This window comes from Coregonus clupeaformis, chromosome 20, assembly GCF_020615455.1.
Source record: "Coregonus clupeaformis isolate EN_2021a chromosome 20, ASM2061545v1, whole genome shotgun sequence".
Taxonomy (NCBI): Eukaryota; Metazoa; Chordata; class Actinopteri; order Salmoniformes; family Salmonidae; genus Coregonus; species Coregonus clupeaformis.
Window position 1 is genome coordinate 6,030,703 of NC_059211.1, and position 20,004 is coordinate 6,050,706.

The 20,004-nt window shown below is 44.3% G+C and overlaps 1 protein-coding gene and 1 non-coding gene across 2 annotated transcripts; both read right to left on the reverse strand.

Annotated features, from left to right (window-relative positions):
* Positions 1–171: 171 nt before the first annotated feature.
* LOC121533782 (nucleolin) lies at positions 172–18,664 on the reverse strand. The gene is made up of 16 exons (XM_041840020.2): positions 18,525–18,664; positions 14,847–14,939; positions 14,652–14,760; positions 12,547–12,657; positions 12,090–12,194; positions 11,048–11,155; positions 10,456–10,539; positions 9,640–9,766; positions 9,345–9,484; positions 9,113–9,239; positions 8,874–9,010; positions 8,544–8,676; positions 4,248–4,393; positions 3,953–4,082; positions 3,376–3,659; positions 172–895 (listed from the first exon to the last, which is right to left on the reverse strand). Exons 1-16 carry the CDS (start codon positions 18,540–18,542, stop codon positions 834–836), a joined length of 1,914 nt encoding a protein of 637 aa, XP_041695954.1. The 5' UTR covers positions 18,543–18,664; the 3' UTR covers positions 172–833.
* Positions 12,279–12,416, reverse strand: LOC121534378. The gene has a single exon (XR_005994609.1). It is a non-coding gene; the product is annotated as a small nucleolar RNA SNORA57 (small nucleolar RNA).
* Positions 18,665–20,004: the final 1,340 nt, after the last annotated feature.

Consider the following 20,004-nt stretch of genomic DNA (forward strand, 5'->3'; position numbering starts at 1 on the left):
CACAAGATAGGTGTTACAGAATCCTCCCCTCTTATCTCCCAGTAGGATCTCATCCATGCCTCACTTTAGCAAATGGCTTCTCATCAGCCATTGAAAGTGTGGAGACTTTATTAATGTCCCATTATTCTTTGGAAACGCCAGTGTATTATATGAAAGTAATGGACAAAATACTTAAAAACATCACTTAGTTTATTCAATTATCACATTTGTGAAAACAGATTTTAAAATGGCAAGATTAGTCATTGCACTACAAATGTAATATATGTTACACTTTTAAACGTTATTCTTTTGAGGCCTCTAGTCCTCTGACTCGTAAGACATTGACTGTACCCCACCCAAAACATGCCAGTACACCAGTTTACCAGACGTCGGCTCTGATTTAATCTTTCCATCCATTACAATATGCCTTGCAAATGTACGGTCAAAGTTTTGCACCTAGAGCAAACTAAAATAACAAAATAAAACATAAGGATACAGCACTTTTTACAAAAGGTCAAATGAAATACAAATTGTTGAATGTACAATATGTACCTGAACCAACAGGTTTTTCTTCTTCTTTTTTCTTCCCCACAGCAAACAGGGTTGCCAGACATTCCATTTTCCTCCTTTGGAAAAACTAAAACTTATGGATAATGCAGGTGGGCAGTAGGGACATTTCAAAACTCACAGGCAGCTCTCAAGCTGAGGTGAAGATACGTTTTGGTGATTGGGGGGGCCTAATGAACCCATTAGTTATATCAATGCAGCTTTCTGAAATGTCCAAAAGGCTCTCCCAGCATATAGGTATGGTGATAAGACGGAGTCTTTTCAAAATAGTAAAATAGACCGGGATTTTAATCGTCAAACTTGATCTTCTTGCCCTGGGGCTTGTCCCCGAATCCGCCACCTCTTCCACCTAGAAAAAATTAAATCATGCTCAGTCAGTGAATAACAACATTCCCATACACAGTTTATGCGAATAAAGTCAGACACACACGCACGCATACATAGTGCCTTCAGAAAGTATTAATACCCCTTGACTTATTATTTATTAATGTGTTAAAGCCCAAATTCAAAATGGATTAAAAAATGTCTCACCCATCTATACACAATACCCCATAATGACAAAGTGAAAACATGTTTTTAGGAATGTATTCACTCCCCTGAGTCAATACTTCGTGGAACCACCTTTGGCATCGATTAAAGCTGTGTCTTTCTGGGTAAGTCTCTAAGAGCGTTCCACACCTGGATTGTTCAACATTTGCCCATTCTTTTAAAACATGTTCAGGTCTTGCCATACATGTTCAAGCAGATTGAAGTCAGAAATGTAGCTTGGCCACTCAGGAACATTCACGGTCTTGGTAAGCAACTCGTGTATATTTGGCCTTGTGTTTTAGGTTAATGTCCTACTGAAAGGTGAATTAATCTCAGTGTCTGGTGGAAAGCAGACTGAACCAGGTTCTCGCTAGGATTTTGCCTGTGCTTCGCTCCATTACGTTTTCTACCCTGTATAACTCCTGTCCTTAACGATTACAAGCATACCCATAACATGATGCAGCCACCACTATGCTTGAAAATGTGGAGTGGTACTCAGTAATGTGTTGTATTGGATTTGCCCCAAACAAAACACTTTGTATTCAAGACGAAAAGTCAATTTGCTTTGCCACATTTTTTGCAGTATTACTTTAGTGCCTTGTTGCAAACAGGATGCATGTTATGGAATAGTTTTATTCTGTACAGGCCTCCTTTTCACTCTGTCAATTAGGTTAGTATTGTGGAGTAACTACAATGTTGTGGTCCTCTGTAGCTCCGCTGGTAGAGCACGGCGCTTGTAACGCCAAGGTAGTGGGTTCGATCCCCGGGACCACCCATAAACAAAAAATAATATGTATGCACGCATGACTGTAAGTCGCTTTGGATAAAAGCGTCTGCTAAATGGCATATTATTGATCCATCCTCAGTTCTCCTATCACAGCCAGTTAACGCTGTTTTAAAGTCACCATTGGCCTCATGGTGAAATCCCTAAAATGAAATCCATTTAAAATTCAGGCTGTAACAAAATGTTGAAAAAGTCAAGGAGTGTGAATACTTTCTGAAGGCACTGTACACACACACTGGAGAAAAAAAAGGAAAACAACATCTTAAGTGTTGGTCCCCATGTTTCAAGAACAGAAATATCCCCGAAATTATCCATCTGCACAAAAAGCTCATTTTCTCAAATGTTGCGCATGTGTATGGCGTCGTGTGGTCGAGCGGTTTGCTGATGTCAATGTTGTGACCAGAGTGCCCGATGGTGGCGGTGGGGCTATGGTATGGGCAGGCATAAGCTACGGACAACGAACACAAATGCATTTTATCAATGGCAATTTGAATGCACAAAAATACCGTGACGAGATCCTGAGGCCCATTTCTTTTAAGGTATCTGTGACCAACAGATGCATATCCATATTCCCAGTCATGTGAAATCCATAGATTAGATTTATTCCAATTGACTGATTTCCTTATATGAACTGTAACTCGGTAAAATCATTGAAATTGTTGCATGTTGCATTTATATTTTTGTTCAGTATATAAAAGAGACCGCTGTGATGTAAACAAAGTGTCGGTACAATTTTATAAATGCTGACTGTGTTCGACATTGTGGTAAAATGTATTATGTAAGAAATGGCGGTGGAACAGCGTTATTGCGCAAATAATGATATAATAACCATCATAATTCATTAAACTTGTGAGGCAATGCAGTTAAGCAGCATACAGATGAAATAAGTTATGAACTTCACAGGGTGGTGGAAGTGCACAGCGATGAGCTTGATGCCCCTTTCAAATAAATATAGAGGGTCTAATTATAGTGACAATTGATGCTTTACTGCAGTTTGACAAATAAAAAAATATTCTCGCTCTTATCCATAATCTCATCATGTAGCCTACCCAATACACGCACAGCCTACATGCACTGTCTCTGCGAGCTGCTGGCTAGAGCGCACGTGCCAAGAACAGAGTATGCACATTTGCTATTTAACACAACAGTTTGTGACCAAACTATCGATAGTTACATTTTCATTTTGGTATATGAAAATGTAAGCGAAAAAGTACATTGTGTGCACGTTATCACGCACTGATTTTTATCTGCAACAAGTCAGTTTGGTGGAAACACCACTGGTGGAATAACGCAGATGAGAATATCTGCATTAAAATAAAAAAATTTTTTGATATTGCCTCGGAAATCCTTTGAATGCAGCAAATTAATTTGTCACTAAGGCATGAAAAATCGCTGCCAGTGCTTCTTCTATTGACTATAGACCAGGACCTACGTCACAGTAAAAAGTATCATATCTGGTCCAAACAGGGGCTACGCTACGCAACACTACTTTGCATGAGCCAAACACTGAATCTCACCTCTAAACCCACCACGTCCACCTCCACGGTCACCTCCTCTACCCCCCCTGAAGCCACCGCCGCGACCTCCCCTGCCACCGCCGAAACCACCGCCACGGCCAAATCCACCGCCGCGACCTCCCCTGCCACCGCCGAAGCCTCCCCGACCCCCACGGAAGCCACCGCTGTCGCCCTTGGGCTTGGCGTAGTCCAGGTTGACGCTGCTGCCATCAATCTCGCCGCCCACCATGGCCTCTTTGGCCGCCTTGCAGTCGTTCTCACTGTCAAAGTCGACGAAGCCAAAGCTGGAAGAGCAGGAAAGGAAAATAAATTAAGAGAGGATACTTGGAAATGGAATTGCATGTCTGCAGAAAGCCTATGAACATGAAATAGTGATGCTGTACCTTAGACAAGCAAAATGTATTTGCAACATCTAAAGGCATATTGCTACTATCAAGTCATTATGTTTCACAACAGACATGGGCAAACTACCACTGAGGTCAAGGTAGGTGCCCATTTGACTGATTTGGCTCCACTTGGTGGAGCTCATGAGAAGAGGTCAAAGGACAGTAGTATGAAGGGTTTCAACACCCTTTACCATTTAGAATTGCCTGTGTCACGGTCTGTGACCACTCTGGCTCCAGTGGCGCCCTCGAATGCATCTCTGAGTGATTGGTCTGTGGTGTCCTCAGAAAGCCCTCTGACAAACAGTGTTTTTGTTGGACCTCCTGGAAAAAGGAAATCATGAATGTTACAATCATACAGGAGAGCCAAGAAAACCAACTGGCTTTGTTATTTACAACAGTCTACAACTGTAGACTGCGGCACAAAATGGAGAAGGTTCGCATCTAACCACCATCACTTGTGTGCTGAGTTAAGGCAATGAAACCTACCGGATCCTCCTCTGCCTCCGGCGTCTCTGCCTCCACTGTTCTGGCTGTACTCTAACCGGATTTGCCTGCCCTCAATCTCTGTGCCATTCAGGTTGTCCAGCGCCTCCTTAGCCGCCTCCGTGCTCTCAAACTCCACAAAGGCAAACCTGCACAAGTGATAGACAAATAGTTTTAGGAACAAGACTTACACTTGGTGGTGGTGGGGAGGGTATGTTAACTGATGTCTCACTTGAGTATCTCACCTAGTTATTTACAGATTCTCATTTTGCTCCATTGTAGATTTGTCAACGGTGTTGTTATCTATACCTTTTCACACCTCTCCCTGTAGGCTTTACAGATGCTCCCCACCCCTTGGCTGCAACCCTTTAAATTGAGTGTACCCTACGCACACAACCCATGTGGAATTCCAGGTCTCAGGCATCGTTAGGAATTGACAATCTGCGGTCAAGAACGATGAGTTAATCTCAGCCTATGCTGCCCTTCAGTCCCTTGACTTTTTGGCCCTGATGGAGACATGGATCACCCCAGATAACACTGCTACTCCAGCTGTTCTTTCTTCATCGGACTATGTTTTCTCTCAGTCCGACAGCATCTGGTCGTCGCGGTGGTGGCATAGGTCTACTCATTTCTTCCAAGTGGAGATTCTCTTTTCTCCCTTGCTCACCTGTCCATCTCCTCATTTGAATTCGATGCTGTCACTTGTCCACTCAAGCTTAACATTGTCATCTAATCCCCCACCAGGTGCCCTTGGAGAGTTCCTCAATGAGCTTGACACCTTGATAAACTCATTTCCTGACAACGCCTCACCTCTCTTCGTACTTGGCGAGTTCAACCTCTCGACGTCTGCCTTCGATTCATTTCGTTCCAACTCTTTCCCCTCCTTGCCTCTTTTGACCTCACCCTTTCCCAATCACCTCAAACTCACAAGGCAGGCAATACGCTTGACCTCATCTTTACTAGAGGCTGCTCGTCTAATCTCACTGCAACCCCCCTAAGTTTCCCTTTCCTCCAACCCTAACCACTCAGCCCCTACACAGATGGTCATGCGCAGTCACAATCTTCGCTCTCCCACTACTCTCTTCTATCATCTCTCTTTTCCTAAATCCTTCTCCCTCCTGATTCTGCCTCTTCGACCCTACTCCTCCCTTTCCACATCCTATGACTTGCACGGTCCCCTTTCCTCCTGGCCGGCTCAGCCCTCCCCTCCTGCTCTGTGGCTGAGTGACTCATTGCGAGCTTACAGAACAGGGCTGCGGGCAACTGAGCGAAAATTGAGGAAGGCCTACCAGGTGACGTGGAGAGGTCTGTCGGCACCACATACTCTCACTACTGGTGTCCCCTAGGGCTCGGTTCTAGGCCCTCTCTTCTCTCTATACACCAAGTCACACGGCTCCGTCATATCCTCACATGGTCTCTCCTATCATTGCTATGTGGATGACACTATTTTTCTCCCCCCCTTCTGACACCCAGGTGGCGACACGCATTTGCGTGCCTGGCAGATATCTCAACTTGGATGTCAGTCCACCCCCTCAAGCTCAAACTCGACAAGACTGAACTGCTCTTCCTCCCGGGGAAGGCCTGCCTGCTCAAAGACCTCTCCATCACGGTTGACAACTCCACAGTGTCGCTCTCCCAGAGTGCAAAGAAACTTGGCGTGATCCTGGACAACACCCTGTCGTTCTCTGCAAACAACGCAGTAACCCGCTCCTGCAGCTTCATGCGCTACAACATCCGTAGAGTATGACCCTACCTCACACAGGAAGCGATGCAGGTCCTAATCAAGGCACTTGTCTTCTGCTGTGTGGACTACTGAAACTCGCTGTTAGCTGGGCTCCCCACTTGTGCCATCAAACCCCTGCAACTTATCCAGAACGATGCAGCACGCCTGGTTTTCAACCTTTCCAAGTTCTCATGTCACCCTGCTCCTCCACACACATACTCCACTGGCTTCCAGTCAAAGCTCGCATCCACTACAAGACCATGGTGCTTACCTACAGAACAGCAAGAGGAACTGCCCCTAACTACCTTCAGGCTATGCTCAAAACCTACACCTCAACCCAAGCACTCAGTTCTGCCACCTCAGGTATCTTTGCCCACCCACCCCTCCTTGAGGGCAGCACCCGCTCAGCCCAGTCCAAGCTCTTCTCTGTTCTGGCACCCCAATGGAAGGGCCAGCATCCCCCTGAAGCTAGAACAACAGAGTCCCTGCCCATCTTCCGAAAACATCTGAAAGCCTACCTCTTCAAACAGTATCTTAAATAATCCTCCTCGACAATCTCACCTCAACCCCCCCAAAAAACGTACCCAGCACTTGATCCTCCCTTCTAGCTCTTACTCTACTGATAGCCACGGTAGAGGAAAAATGTACTTTCTATGCCTGTTATAAAGTGGGGAGAACAAGTATTTGATACACTGCCGATTTTGCAGGTTTTCCTACTTACAAAGCATGTAGAGGTCTGTAAAATCCAGAAAGTCACATTGTATGATTTTTAAGTAATTAATTTGCAGTTTATTGCATGACATAAGTATTTGATACATCAGAAAAGCAGAACTTAATATTTGGTACAGAAACTTGTGTTTGCAATTACAGAGATCATACGTTTCCTGTAGGTCTTGACCAGGTTTGCACACACTGCAGCAGGGATTTTGGCCCACTCCTCCATACAGACCTTCTCCAGATCCTTCAGGTTTCGGGGCTGTCGCTGGGCAATACGGACTTTCAGCTCCCTCCATAGATTTTCTATTGGGTTCAGGTCTGGAGACTGGCTAGGCCACTCCAGGACCTTGAGATACTTCTTACGGAGCCACTCCTTAGTTGCCCTGGCTGTGTGTTTCGGGTCGTTGTCCTGCTGGAAGACCCAGCCACGACCCATCTTCAATGCTCTTACTGAGGGAAGGAGGTTGTTGGCCAAGATCTCGCGATACATGGCCCCATCCATCCTCCCCTCAATACGGTGCAGTCGTCCTGTCCCCTTTGCAGAAAAGCATGCCCAAAGAATGATGTTTCCACCTCCATGCTTCACGGTTGGGATGGTGTTCTTGGGGTTGTACTCATCCTTCTTCCTCCAAACACGGCGAGTGGAATTTAGACCAAAAAGCTATATTTTTGTCTCATCAGACCACATGACCTTCTCCCATTCCTCCTCTGGATCATCCAGATGGTCATTGGCAAACTTCAGACGGGATTGGACATGCGCTGGCTTGAGCAGGGGGACCTTGCATGCGCTGCAGGATTTTAATCCATGACGGCGTAGTGTGTTACTAATGGTTCTCTTTGAGACTGTGGTGCAAGCTCTCTTCAGGTCATTGACCAGGTCCTGCCGTGTAGTTCTGGGCTGATCCCTCAACTTCCTCATGATCATTGATGCCCCACGAGGTGAGATCTTGCATGGAGCCCCAGACCGAGGGTGATTGACCGTCATCTTGAACTTCTTCCATTTTCTAATAATTGCGCCAACAATTGTTGCCTTCTCACCAAGCTGCTTGCCTATTGTCCTGTAGCCCATCCCAGCCTTGTGCAGGTCTACAATTTTATCCCTGATGTCCTTACACAGCTCTCTGGTCTTGGCCATTGTGGAGAGGTTGGAGTCTGTTTGATTGAGTGTGTGGACAGGTGTCTCTTATACAGGTAACGAGTTCAAACAGGTGCAGTTAATACAGGTAATGAGTGGAGAACAGGAGGGCTTCTTAAATAAAAACTAACAGGTCTGTGAGAGCCGGAATTCTTACTGGTTGGTAGGTGATCAAATACTTATGTCATGCAATAAAATGCAAATCAATTACTTAAAAATCATACAATGTGATTTTCTGGATTTTTGTTTTAGATTCCGTCTCACAGTTGAAGTGTACCTATGATAAAAATGACAGACCTCTACATGCTTTGTAAGTAGGAAAACATGCAAAATCGGCAGTGTATCAAATACTTGTTCTCCCCACTGTATGTGGTTGTCCCACAAAGCTATCTTAAGGTGAAGGCACTAACTGTAAGTCGCTCTGGATAAGAGAATCTGCTAAATGACTAAAATGTAAATGTTGAATTGTTTCACAGCGGACATGGGCAACACCCATTTGGAGGTGCCTGTTCAACCTGTGATTTGGCTCTACTTCGTGCAAATCTATACGCCGCCACTGATTGGACAAGGAGCTCATGAGAAGCCCTGGGGATGCGGTCTGACCCACCCATGAGGTCACATCCGATAGAGATCTAGGCACCACGGTTTGCCATAAGCCCCAAACTAATCTGTTAAGAAATTAGGGTGATGCAGCTGTGCAATGTGAAATCCCACCCACACTAACCCTTTGGGTCTGCCGTTGTTCTGTGGTACTCTGATGGAAACTGCCCCCTCGAATGCGCTCTGGAGGGAGTCTTCTGTCACGCTGTAGGCCAGGTTGTTGACAATGAGGGTCTTGCTTTCAGCAGCTGCCTGGGCTGAGGAAAGAAAGAGGCAGACAAGTAGTCAGCGCGGATGTTGGGGTGCATTAGCACTACGAAAGTAGCTTTTGCAGCAACCAGTAGTTCAGCACTTGACTATCTTTGAAATCTTCCGTGTTTCAGGAAGAAAAGTTGGCATCACGACTGGTCCGGATTGACAAAATAAAATTGCCAACCTAGTCGGTGCTTCTTACCTGGTGTTCTTGCACCTTTCTGGCTCTTGTCACCTGTGTAGTCAACCATGATGGAGCGTCCCTGAACGTCGGCGCCTTGGGCCTCCGTTAGCATCTTCTCTGCAATGGCCTCTGTCTTGAACTCGATGTAAGCAATGCTGTGAGGGGGGAAATAATGCAGCATGGTTCTTTTTACCAATCAGAGGTAAACAGATACAATACGCAAACACATTCTAACCAGGAAAGAAACATGTCCTCACCCTCTGTTGGAACCGTCCTGGCCTGGGGGTATTCTGATTTCAACGGCATCCGCAAACACTTCCCTCAGGTCATCTTGCGTGGCCGAAAAGGGCAGGTTCTTCACAAACAATGTCCGTGCGTCCCTATCTGTTTCGCGATACAAGACAGTGAGCAAGTATATTCTTACGACAATTACAAAGAGCACGTTGTGATAGTACATTATAATAATACTGTCTGCAGGGAGGCCCTCACCTTTCTTGTCCTCCTGGGAGTTCTCTTTGCTGCGGGCTTTGTCCAGTTTCAACTCCTGTCCCATGAATTTCTTGCCATTGCATGACTCCATGGCCGTCTGCATGTCCTGTGCTGAGGAAAAGTCTACGTAGCCAAATTTCCTGATGCGAAAGTTAAAGGTATCCATTAGAAGACTGCATATAAAACCCATAAATTCAGCATTGCTGCCTCGTCTTTTTCAAGTTTGCCAGTGATTGAGGATAGGACCAGCAGAAGTCCAAAATGGCTCATAACGTAGGAGACCACCATCACTTACTTTGATGCACCAAGTCTCACGTCCTGAACTTCAAGGTTCTTCTTTGAGAAGAAAGCTGCCAAAGCGTCTTTGATTTCATCAAAGTCCTTGTTTGAGTTCAGGTTGCCGACAAATAGACAAAATGTTTCTGGGGGGGGTAAAAAACATTTCTAAATTATGTAACATTTGAAATTGTCAATGACAACATACACTGAGTGTACAAAACATTAAGAACACCTTCCTAATTGAGTTGCACCCCACCCCCTTTACTCTCAGAACAGTCAATTCGTCGGGGCATGGACTCTTCAAGGTGTCGAAAGCGTTCCACAGGGATACTGGCCCATGCTTCCCACAGTTGTCTCAAATTGGCTGGATGTCCTTTGGGTGGTGGACCATTCTTGATACACACAAGAAACTGTTGAGCGTGAAAATCCCAGCAGTGTTGCAGTTCTTGACACAAACCGGTGCGCCTGGCACCTACTACCATACCCCGTTCAAAAGGCACTTACATTTTTGTCTTGCCCATTCACCCTCTGAATGGCATACGTACATAATCCATGTCTCAATTGTCTCAAGGCTTAATCCTTTAACCCGTCTCCTCCCAGTCATCTACACTGACTGAAGTGGATTTAACAAGTGACATCAATAAGGGTTCATAGCTTTCACCTGGATAGTCTATAACATGGAAAAAGCAGGTGTTCTTAATGTTTTGTACAGTGTATTTTAACAGGATAATATAAAGGTGACATCAAATGAGTCAGTATTAAGTCCCTTGTTCATGCGTGCTGTGGTTCTGTGTTTGAACTAGTGTTGCACAAGCTGGGATTTGAGGCCTACCTTCGCCTTCTGATTTGGCCTTTTTGGCAAGTGGAGTCTCGTTTTTGTTGTCCGCCTTCCTCTTTGCAGGAGTTGCTGGGGCCTCTGTGGAACAAAACAGCCTGCTTAGGACCCAGAAACCTTTACCAAATGACAGCGGTGAGGGGGTCAATTGCTCTTCGGTATAGACCAGTTCAGTAGTTGACCATCTTTGAAAACCTCACTGTCAGAAATGTTTTGCATCATAACTGGTCCTGATAAAAATATGGCCTTGATACATTTCAATCCCAAAGCCAAAAGCAAGGCCAAGCCATTTCCCCTTTGATATACAAACACCAAAATATTGAGGCATGGGCTAGGGGAAATAACCTCGCGCTGCAATGACAGGACAAAATGGCAGCCTGATGCAGCACTGAAGACAACTCGGAAACGCTGAAAGATGAGCTCAGTTTCCCCACTTGGTACACATCAGAAACAACCAATATGCAAAAAACGTGGAGGTTACGAGTTGTCTTAAAACACACCATTAGTCCATGCCCAAGTCAACCCTTTCGCCAAATAAATGACAAACGAAAGTATAAAGATAGTAGACAGTAGTCACAATTGTACTTACCATCTTCCTCACTGGAATCATCCTCTTCATCAGACTCCTCCTTAGCCTTGACCATGCCTGCTTTCTTTGCTTTTGCTGTGGTGGTGTCCATCTCCTCTTCTTCAGAGTCTGGAAGGCATGACATGTCTTTAGTCTCAGAGTATCAAGAACTATAGGTAATTTACTGACCAGCAATAGCGTACATCAGATCAAATAATACTGAATGTATTTGTCACTTAAGTCCCTTGTTGTTCAAGTGCATGCTCAGCTGACCACTATATCCATCTGCAAGCGCGGCCTGTTCCACATTTAAAGTACTACCATGATTTTACATGCCACCCATTATTTCGACACAAGATTTACATGCTGACCAAACTGGCTCCGCACATGCGTCTGCATGTTGATTTTGTCTTTCCCCACCAGACGCTTTCATGACACGCAGGTTAAAAACAAAAAACAACCATATTCATTTGGGGACAGGTCGAAATACACAAGAAACGTTAATGGACATTTCGCTAGCTTGCTGTTGCTCGCTAATTTGTCCTGGGAGATAAACATTGGGTTGTTAATTTACCTGAAATGCATATGGTCCGTTTAGTTTTACTTTGTAGCATTTTGAACATTTAGAGGCATACAAAATCATGTGTTCTCTACTCAATTCATCCACAGATAAAAAGGAAAGTTCGTTTTTAGTTTAATCAAAGAAAACTCTCCTCGTTCAGCGTTCTTCTGTGGATGTTATATGGTGGTTGGCAACCAACCTTTAGGTGCATTACCACCACCAACTGGACTGGCGTGTGGACCTCGTTCATCTGTTAAATCACCCACGTGGATATATGCTCATAAAACCCAATGAGTAGACGGGAGAGGCGGATTTGCAGCACGTCTAAAATAGAACCAAGTTCTATTTTAACGCCCATTACGCAGATGCCCGCGAGCAGTTTGGATTAAATGGTTGAATAACACGCATGTACATTTTGCAACCCTCACGCACGCAATGTGGCCGGTTTGGTCAGCATGTTACGCACAATGCTTACGATAGGCAGTGTGCCCCCATCCTTACCATCCCCATCATCCTCATCAGACTCCTCCTTGGCTGCGGTGACCTTCATGGAGGGCTTAGCAGCTGCCTTCTTGGGAGGTGGGGTCTCCTCCTCCGATTCATCATCTACAGACAAAAGAGTAACAACCATGAACGTTTGCAGTATAGTTGGTAAACCTACCTGAAGATGAGGCCCCATTGCGTATTTTCAAGTGTGCCAGCGATTGAGGATAGGACCAGCAGACTATAAACACACACTGGTACCGAAGACATAGCACTGGCTTTGTTCTACCTCCGTACAATCACACATGAGTACTGAGCAACTACAGGTGTGCCAAGAAATGGAGGGGGATCCTGGTTACTAGTAGTCAGGTCTATTTATCATCTTTCAAACCATTAAAGACATATGTCCACAACCCCCATGCATTGTTTATTGTCCGGTCACATTCATGTTGTATCCACTAAAAAGCTGACATACCATCATCATCATCGTCGTCAGACTCCTCTGCCTTGGCTGGGGCTTTTTTAGCTGGTGTGGCTTTGGCTGGGGCCTTCTTGGGTGGGGGGGCTTCCTCCTCAGACTCTTCTTCTGATATGGTAAGAAGGATCAGGGTAATTTCATTGACCAGAACATCATACACTGAACAAAAATATAAAGGCAACATGTAGTGTTGGTCCCATTTTTCATGAGCTGAAATGAAAGATACCAGATATTTTCCATATGCACAAAATGCTTATTTCTCTCAAATGTTGTGCACACATCCCTGTTAGTGAGCATTTCTTCTTTGCCAAGATAATCCATCCACCTGACAGGTGAGGCATATCAAGAAGCTGATTAAACAGCATAATCATTACACAGGTGCACCTTGTGCTGGGGACAATAAAAGGCCACTAAAATGAGCAGTTGTCACAACACAATGACAGATGTCTTAAGTTGAGGGAGTGTTCAATTGGCATGCTGACTGCAGGAATGTCCACTAGAGCTGTTGCCAGAGAGATAAATGTTCATTTCTCTACCATAACCACCTCCAAACTCGTTTTAGACAATTTGGCAGTACATCCAACCTACCTCAACTGCAGACCACGTGTATAGCGTCGTGTGGGCGAGCGGTTTGCTGATGTCAACATTGTGAACAGTGCCCCATGGTGGCGGCGAGGTTATGGTATGGGCTACGGACAACCAACACAATTGCATTTTATCGATGCCAATTTCAATGAAAAAAAGATACCATGACGAGATCCTGAGGCCCATTGCCGTGCCATTTATCCTCCGCCATCACCTCATGTTTCAGCATAATGCACGGCCCCATGTTGCAAAGATCTCTACACAATTCCTGGAAGCTGAAAATGTCCATGTTCTTCCATGGCCTGCATACTCAGACATGTCACCCATTGACATGTTTGGGATGGTCTGGATCGACGGGTAAAACAGCAGATTCCAGTTTCCGTAAAAATCCAGCAACTTCGCACAGCCATTGAAGAGGAGTGGGACAACATATCCACAAGCCAAAATCAACAGCCTGGTCAACTCTACGCGAAGGAGATGTTGCATGAGGCAAATGGTGGTCACATGATCCTGACTGTTTCTGATCCACGCCCCTACATTTTTTGTAAGGTAAGGAAAGTATGTGGACACCCGCTTGTAGAACATCTCATTGCAAAATCACGGGCATTAATATGGAATTGGTTCCCCCTTTCCTGCTATAATAGCCTCCACTCTTCTGGGAAGGCTTTCCACTAGATGTTGGAACATTGCTGCAGAGAATTGTTTCCATTCAGCCACAAGCGCAATAGTGAGGTCGGGCACTGATTTTGGGCAATTAGGCCTGGTTCGCAGTCGGCGTTCCAATTCATCCCAAAGGTGTCCGATGGGGTTGAGGTCAGGGCTCTGTGCAGGCCAGTCAAGTTCTTCCACACCGATCGACAAACCATTTCTGTATGCAACTCGCTTTGAGCACGGGGGAATTGTCATGCTGAAACAGGAAAGGGCCTTCCCCAACCTGTTGCCACAAAGTTGGAAGCACAGACTCGTCTAGAATGTAATTGTATGCTGTATCGTTAAGATTCCCTTCACTAGAACTAAGGGCCTAACCTGAACCATGAAAACACAGCCCCAGACTATTATTCCTCCTCCACCAAACGTTACAGTTGACACTATGCATTGGGGCTGGTAGCGTTGACCTGGCATTCGCCAAACCCAGATTTGTCCGTCGGACTGCTAGATGGTGAAGAGTGATTCATCACTCCAGAGAACGTGTTTCCACTGCTCCAGAGTCCAATAGCGGTGAGCTTTACACCACTCCAGCCGACACTTGGCATTGCGCTTGGTGATCTTAGGCTTGTGTGCGGCCTGTCAGCAACCGGTGTGGCTGAAATAGTTCTTTTAAATTTTTCTTCAGTAAATTTGCCATCTTTGATGGTACGTAAATAGCTGTACAAATAATGAAATTTCAATAAACTGAATAATAAAAGGGAAGTGTTTAATGCTGCTGAGTGAGACCTTAAATTAATATTAACTACAATTTTTTTTTTTTACGAAGTTTTGCAAATGTAAAATGTAGGTCTGTCAAAGTAGGTTCTTACCAGAGTCATCATCCTCCTCTTCACTTTCTGCTTTTTTTGCTGCTTTGCCATTTTTAGCTGCTTTAGGTGCTGGCGCAACGGCCTTCTTGGCTACTGCTTTTGGTGGGGGCTGGAAAATAATGGATATTAACAAAACAAGTCCGTTTTTTTTACGTGTCCTTTATCTTGACCACAGCAGTGGTCAGTCAGTCTTACCTCATCATCGCTTTCTTCTTCACTGGATTCCTCTTCCACCTCTTTTGGAGGCGGTGGGGCCTTTTTCTTGGGGTTAGCTTGTTTCTTTGCTGCCTGTGAAGATTACAAAAGCAGGTTCAACATTAAAAAGGAGTAAGTTATGTATATAAAAAATTACAACTGGGTAGCAATTGTCAAATGTGTTTCAGTAGCTACAACTGAAAGCAAAATGACTTGCTATGGACACGTGAAGTTAGCTAGGTAAAATCTTAACTCTCCCAGCTAGGTTAGCCAGTACCCTAACATTTATTTGGCCTGAGCGGCGTTGCTCTCCTTCTGGTCCTGACGAGAGAAGAAAAAGGAAAGTCGTGGGAGGTTCTCTTCTGCACTGTACCACTAGCAGCATTTTAGCCACACCGTCATGTGCTAGCTGTCTAGTCAGAAACGGAGAATACATTTTCCACAATCATGTTAATTGATACTCTCGTTTTAATAGGGTCTGCTCTGTTCGACTCCCTTGAGTCATTTGTGTCTTAATTATTTATCCACAGTGTGCTTAAAGCGTCAGACAAGCTCAGTAGCCTACATATAGTTGGAATGGACAAATACATTTAGAAATGTTGACCAGTCGATTGGTCGAAAGAACAGAAGACTAGGTCGACCAAGATTTGTTTTGTCAGGGATAGCCCTAGAAATCAGATCAAAGTATGAAAATTGACTTGCTTCTACATTGATAAAGTTATATCTTAAAGTTACTAGTCCCCTCCCCCATGTCAAACACTTTGATTCATTATTAAGGTGACAAGATGACATCCCCTTAACTCATTTTAAAATCACCAATGGTAACATGATATTCTCATACCAATTTAAATAAGCACCTCATTGTAAACAAAATCAGAGAAGATGCATTTGCAGAGTGGTGTGGTTTATATAGCTACTTTACTGGTGCCAAAATTTGACTGTAGGGTGTCAGCAAATATAATGAAAAGTTGACCTATTCATCTATGGCGAAGATAGTTATGTTTCCCCTGTCATCGGTGTCAGCTGGGGGGGGGGTCGTTCAAAACTGACACAGTTGTCAAGTCAATACATCCATCAGTGCTGCTGTGAACTGCATTACAAGAGACATGGCAAACAGGAGGCGTATATATATATTTTTTAATGATATCATTGATGCAGTTTCAATGCTGTTGAGTTGCTTTGTGTATCTTCAAATTTGCTTGAGATTATTTTAAACTGGAACACCGCATTCAAGTTGCTTGACACACGCGTTTCAAAAAACTTGTCAGTCGAGACGACCTCATGAATATAAGCTCCCCGCCCACAGCCTGTCTTTTCAAACTTCCTGGTAGTTACCCATGAGTGAAAAAGTACTTTTCAGAATGACTGTACTGGGACCTTTAATACAATTCCAATGGAATTTCCCCCATCTCCTCAAAAGTATCTGGTTCGCAAAAATCACTAATCCTGTCACAAGCTCTTTCCTGTTCCCCCTGAAAAGCAGATGTATCCGGTTGTTTGACCCTGCAGATGGTTTAATAGTGACAATTTAGGGCAAATGTGCAAAACCATTAATAAATGGCATATACACTACATGGCCAAAAGTAGGTGGACATACACTACATGGCCCTTCAAATGAGTGTATTCGGCTATTTCAGCCACACCCGTTGCTGACAGGTGTATAAAAATCGAGCATGCCACCATGCAATCTCCATAGACAAACATTTTCAATAGAATGGCCTTACTGAAGAGCTCAGTGAATTTCAACGTGGCACCTTTCCAACAAGTCAGCTCACAAAACGGGACCGCCGGATGGTCTGTCCTCGGTTGCAACACCCATTACAGAGTCCCAAAAGCACAAGAACTGTTCATCGGGAGCTTCTTGAAATGGGTTTCCATGGCCGAGCAGCCGCAAACAAGCCTAAGATCACCATGCGCAATGCCAAGCGTCGGCTGAGTGGTGTAAAGCTCACCGCCATTGGAGCAGTGGAAACGCGTTCTCTAGAGTGATTAATCACGCTTTATCTGGCAGTCCGATGGACGAATCTGGGATTGGCGGATGCCAGGAGAACGCTACCTGCCCCAATGCAGTGACAACTAACATTTGTTGGAGGAGGAATAATAGTCTGGCGCTGTTTTTCATGGTTCGCGTTAGGCCCTTAGTTCTAGTGAAGGGAAATCTTAACGCTACAGCATTCAAATGACATTCTAGACGAATCTGTGCTTCCAACTTTGTGGCAACAGTTTGGGGAAGGCCCTTTCCTGTTTCAGCATGACATTGCCCCTGTGCAGAAAGAGAGGCACATACAGAAATGGTTTGTCGAGATCAGTGTGGAAGAACTTGACTGGCCTGCAGAGCCCTGACCTCAACCCCATTGGACACCTTTGGGATGAATTTCAACACCGACTGCGAGCCAGGCCTAATCGTCCAACATCAGTGCCCGACCTCACAAATGTGCTTGTGGCTGAATGGAAGCAAGTCCCCACAGTGTTCCAACATCTAGCGGAAAGCCTTCCCAGAAGAGCGGAGTCTGTTCTAGCAGCAAAGGGGGAACCAACTCCATATTAATGCCCATGATTTTGGGATGAGATGTTCCACGAGCAGGTGTCCTCATACTTTTGGCCATTTATTATACATGCCACTTATTAACGCTTGGCTAGACTTGGCTTGTAACTTCCCGACTCTGGAGCATGCACCTCCTGTGGCTTTTGGGGGCAGGCTCACAACACACGTGGAGCTCAAAAGTACAGCGCTAGCTAGCTGCTAACGTTAATTTGTTAACCATGTTTGCTATTATACCAAATCGGCTTGTGTCGACGTGTTGTCGCCACGTTGTTGGCTAGTAATATGCCCTGTTTGAAAGGCATTTTGCTGGTAATCTTGAACATTTACACGACAAAACAGACCAATACAACCTCAAACATGTTTTCCTAGGCTAGCATTAGCTAAACGTGTAGCAGCACATTGCGTTTCAGAAGTGAAACTGGCTTTAAATAAATAATAAATAAATAATAAATAATTGGTCATTTAGCAGACGCTCTTATCCAGAGCGACTTACAAGAGCAATTAGGGTTAAGTGCCTTGCTCAAGGGCACATCGACAGATTTTTCACCTAGTCGGCTCGGGGATTAGAACCAGCGACCTTTCGGTTACTGGCACAACGCTCTTAACCACTAAGCTACCTGCCGCCCTTTAAGCTGAAATGTACTAACTTACTGTAAAACAAAGATTCTCAACTTCATTACATACACATTTAATAAACAACAGCCATTTAACTAGGTAGTTAACAAGCCATCCGACAGGGTATGAAAGACCATGATTGATTCACGAACGTGCATGTATGGCCATTTTGGGCCGACCTGCAGGAACAGAGTGCAGTGAGAAAACATGGCGGATCGTATCTGGGTCGAGAAGAAAAGTAGTCACTACTTAATCTCCATCAGCTAATTATTTAACACTAACGTCATAAAACACGAGTTTGGTATCAGAGATAGCTATAACAATCAAATATATTGTGTAGTTAGTACAATTTAAAGCCTAGCACGTGCGTGTTTCTCTGCCATTTTATCATGTCGGGTTATCGTCATTCGCAATGCAGGAACTTCATTTTGGATGGGGAAAAAACGCAATTGACAAACCACACGATTGAGTCAATAAAATAAATTATCAATGACATTATGAATTTGAATGTTTCTTACCTTTGCTAATTTCACCATGGTTGTGTTGCGTTTTGATTAAATGGATGCGTAGAATAAGGTTCACAAAACTACAGATTACTGACGTCTTCACGTGGCCCAACCTAAACCGTGTGACACTGAGAAAGAAAGACAGACACGTAGGGCGACGCGCGGGTTAGTTTCCTGCTCTGCGCGTGCACTGTAGTCCGCCCACATTGCGATCTACTTACAGATCAATAATTTGCATAGTAATTGCGTGTGGGTCATGGCTAGAAGGAATCCAGTTTTTGTCAAATTAACGTGATTTCACACTTCGTCGCAGGTTAGGAGAATTGATGCAGTAGGTTAGGAGAATTAACGTAGCAGGTTAGGATCATTAGGATAAGGTTAGGAAAAGGGTTAGGGTTAGGGTGAACTAAAATGCAAAATTATTTTGAGGTTAATTTGACAAAAGCTGTATCCCTTCTATCCATGACCCTGCGTATTTATTTGTATTTTATTTTACCTTTATTTAACTAGGCAAGTCAGTTAAGAACAAATTCTGATTTAAAATGACGCCATTCACCGGCCAAACCCGGACGACGCTGGGCCAATTGTACGCCGCACTATGGGACTCCCTATCATGGCCGGTTGTGATAGCCTGGAATCGAACCAGGGGGTGTCTGTAGTGACGCTGCAAGCACTGAGATGCAGTGCCTTAGACCACTGCGCCACTCGGGAGTATGATTTACGTGCAAACAAAAGTTCAATGTTTTTCATCATTTAAGGTTAGGCATAATGTAAGCAGTGTGGCTAAGGTTAGAGTTAGGTTTAAAAACATATTTTAAGAAGATACATTTTTAGAAATAGGTTGGGTTTAGCCATAATTATGACTGTGTGGCTGTAGTAACTAGTGACGACCCACAAGCAGTACTCAAATGTGAATAAACGAATCGGCATTGTGAATCACACGTTTGATTTTTAAAATATACTTTCTTTATTCATCATACCGGTCCATCCATTAAAAAACATCGGACTCTAATTACATAACTGCAAAAATAATACCCTTGGGCTTTGCATGTCCAATGTTAACCTAACTACATATTTTTTTATGTCATGTATTTTACATGCCACCTATAGCTATTAGGCAGTGTGTCAATACTATAATTTCATTATGTATCGATTTGTCCAATAATATAATTGAATGCTCAATAAATTGCTCGAAGGTGGTTAAAAATTATGGATTGGAACGTCCCTTTGTAGTCATACGCAGCTGTTTAGATTTGAGCCACGTGGTCTCCTCCAGCTGCGTATCAACCATGTGCTTCTCCTTGACTATTTTGTACTGATGGCCGGTTCTGCTCAAATGAGACAGTGTCAGGTCTGGAGCGTGAAGTCATGCTGGGTCGTATTTACTACAGCCACAAAGTAATACATGCAGCCTATTTCTAAAATGTATCTTCTTAAAATGTGATTTTAAACCTAATCTTAACCACACTGCTAAACATAACCTTAAATTAAG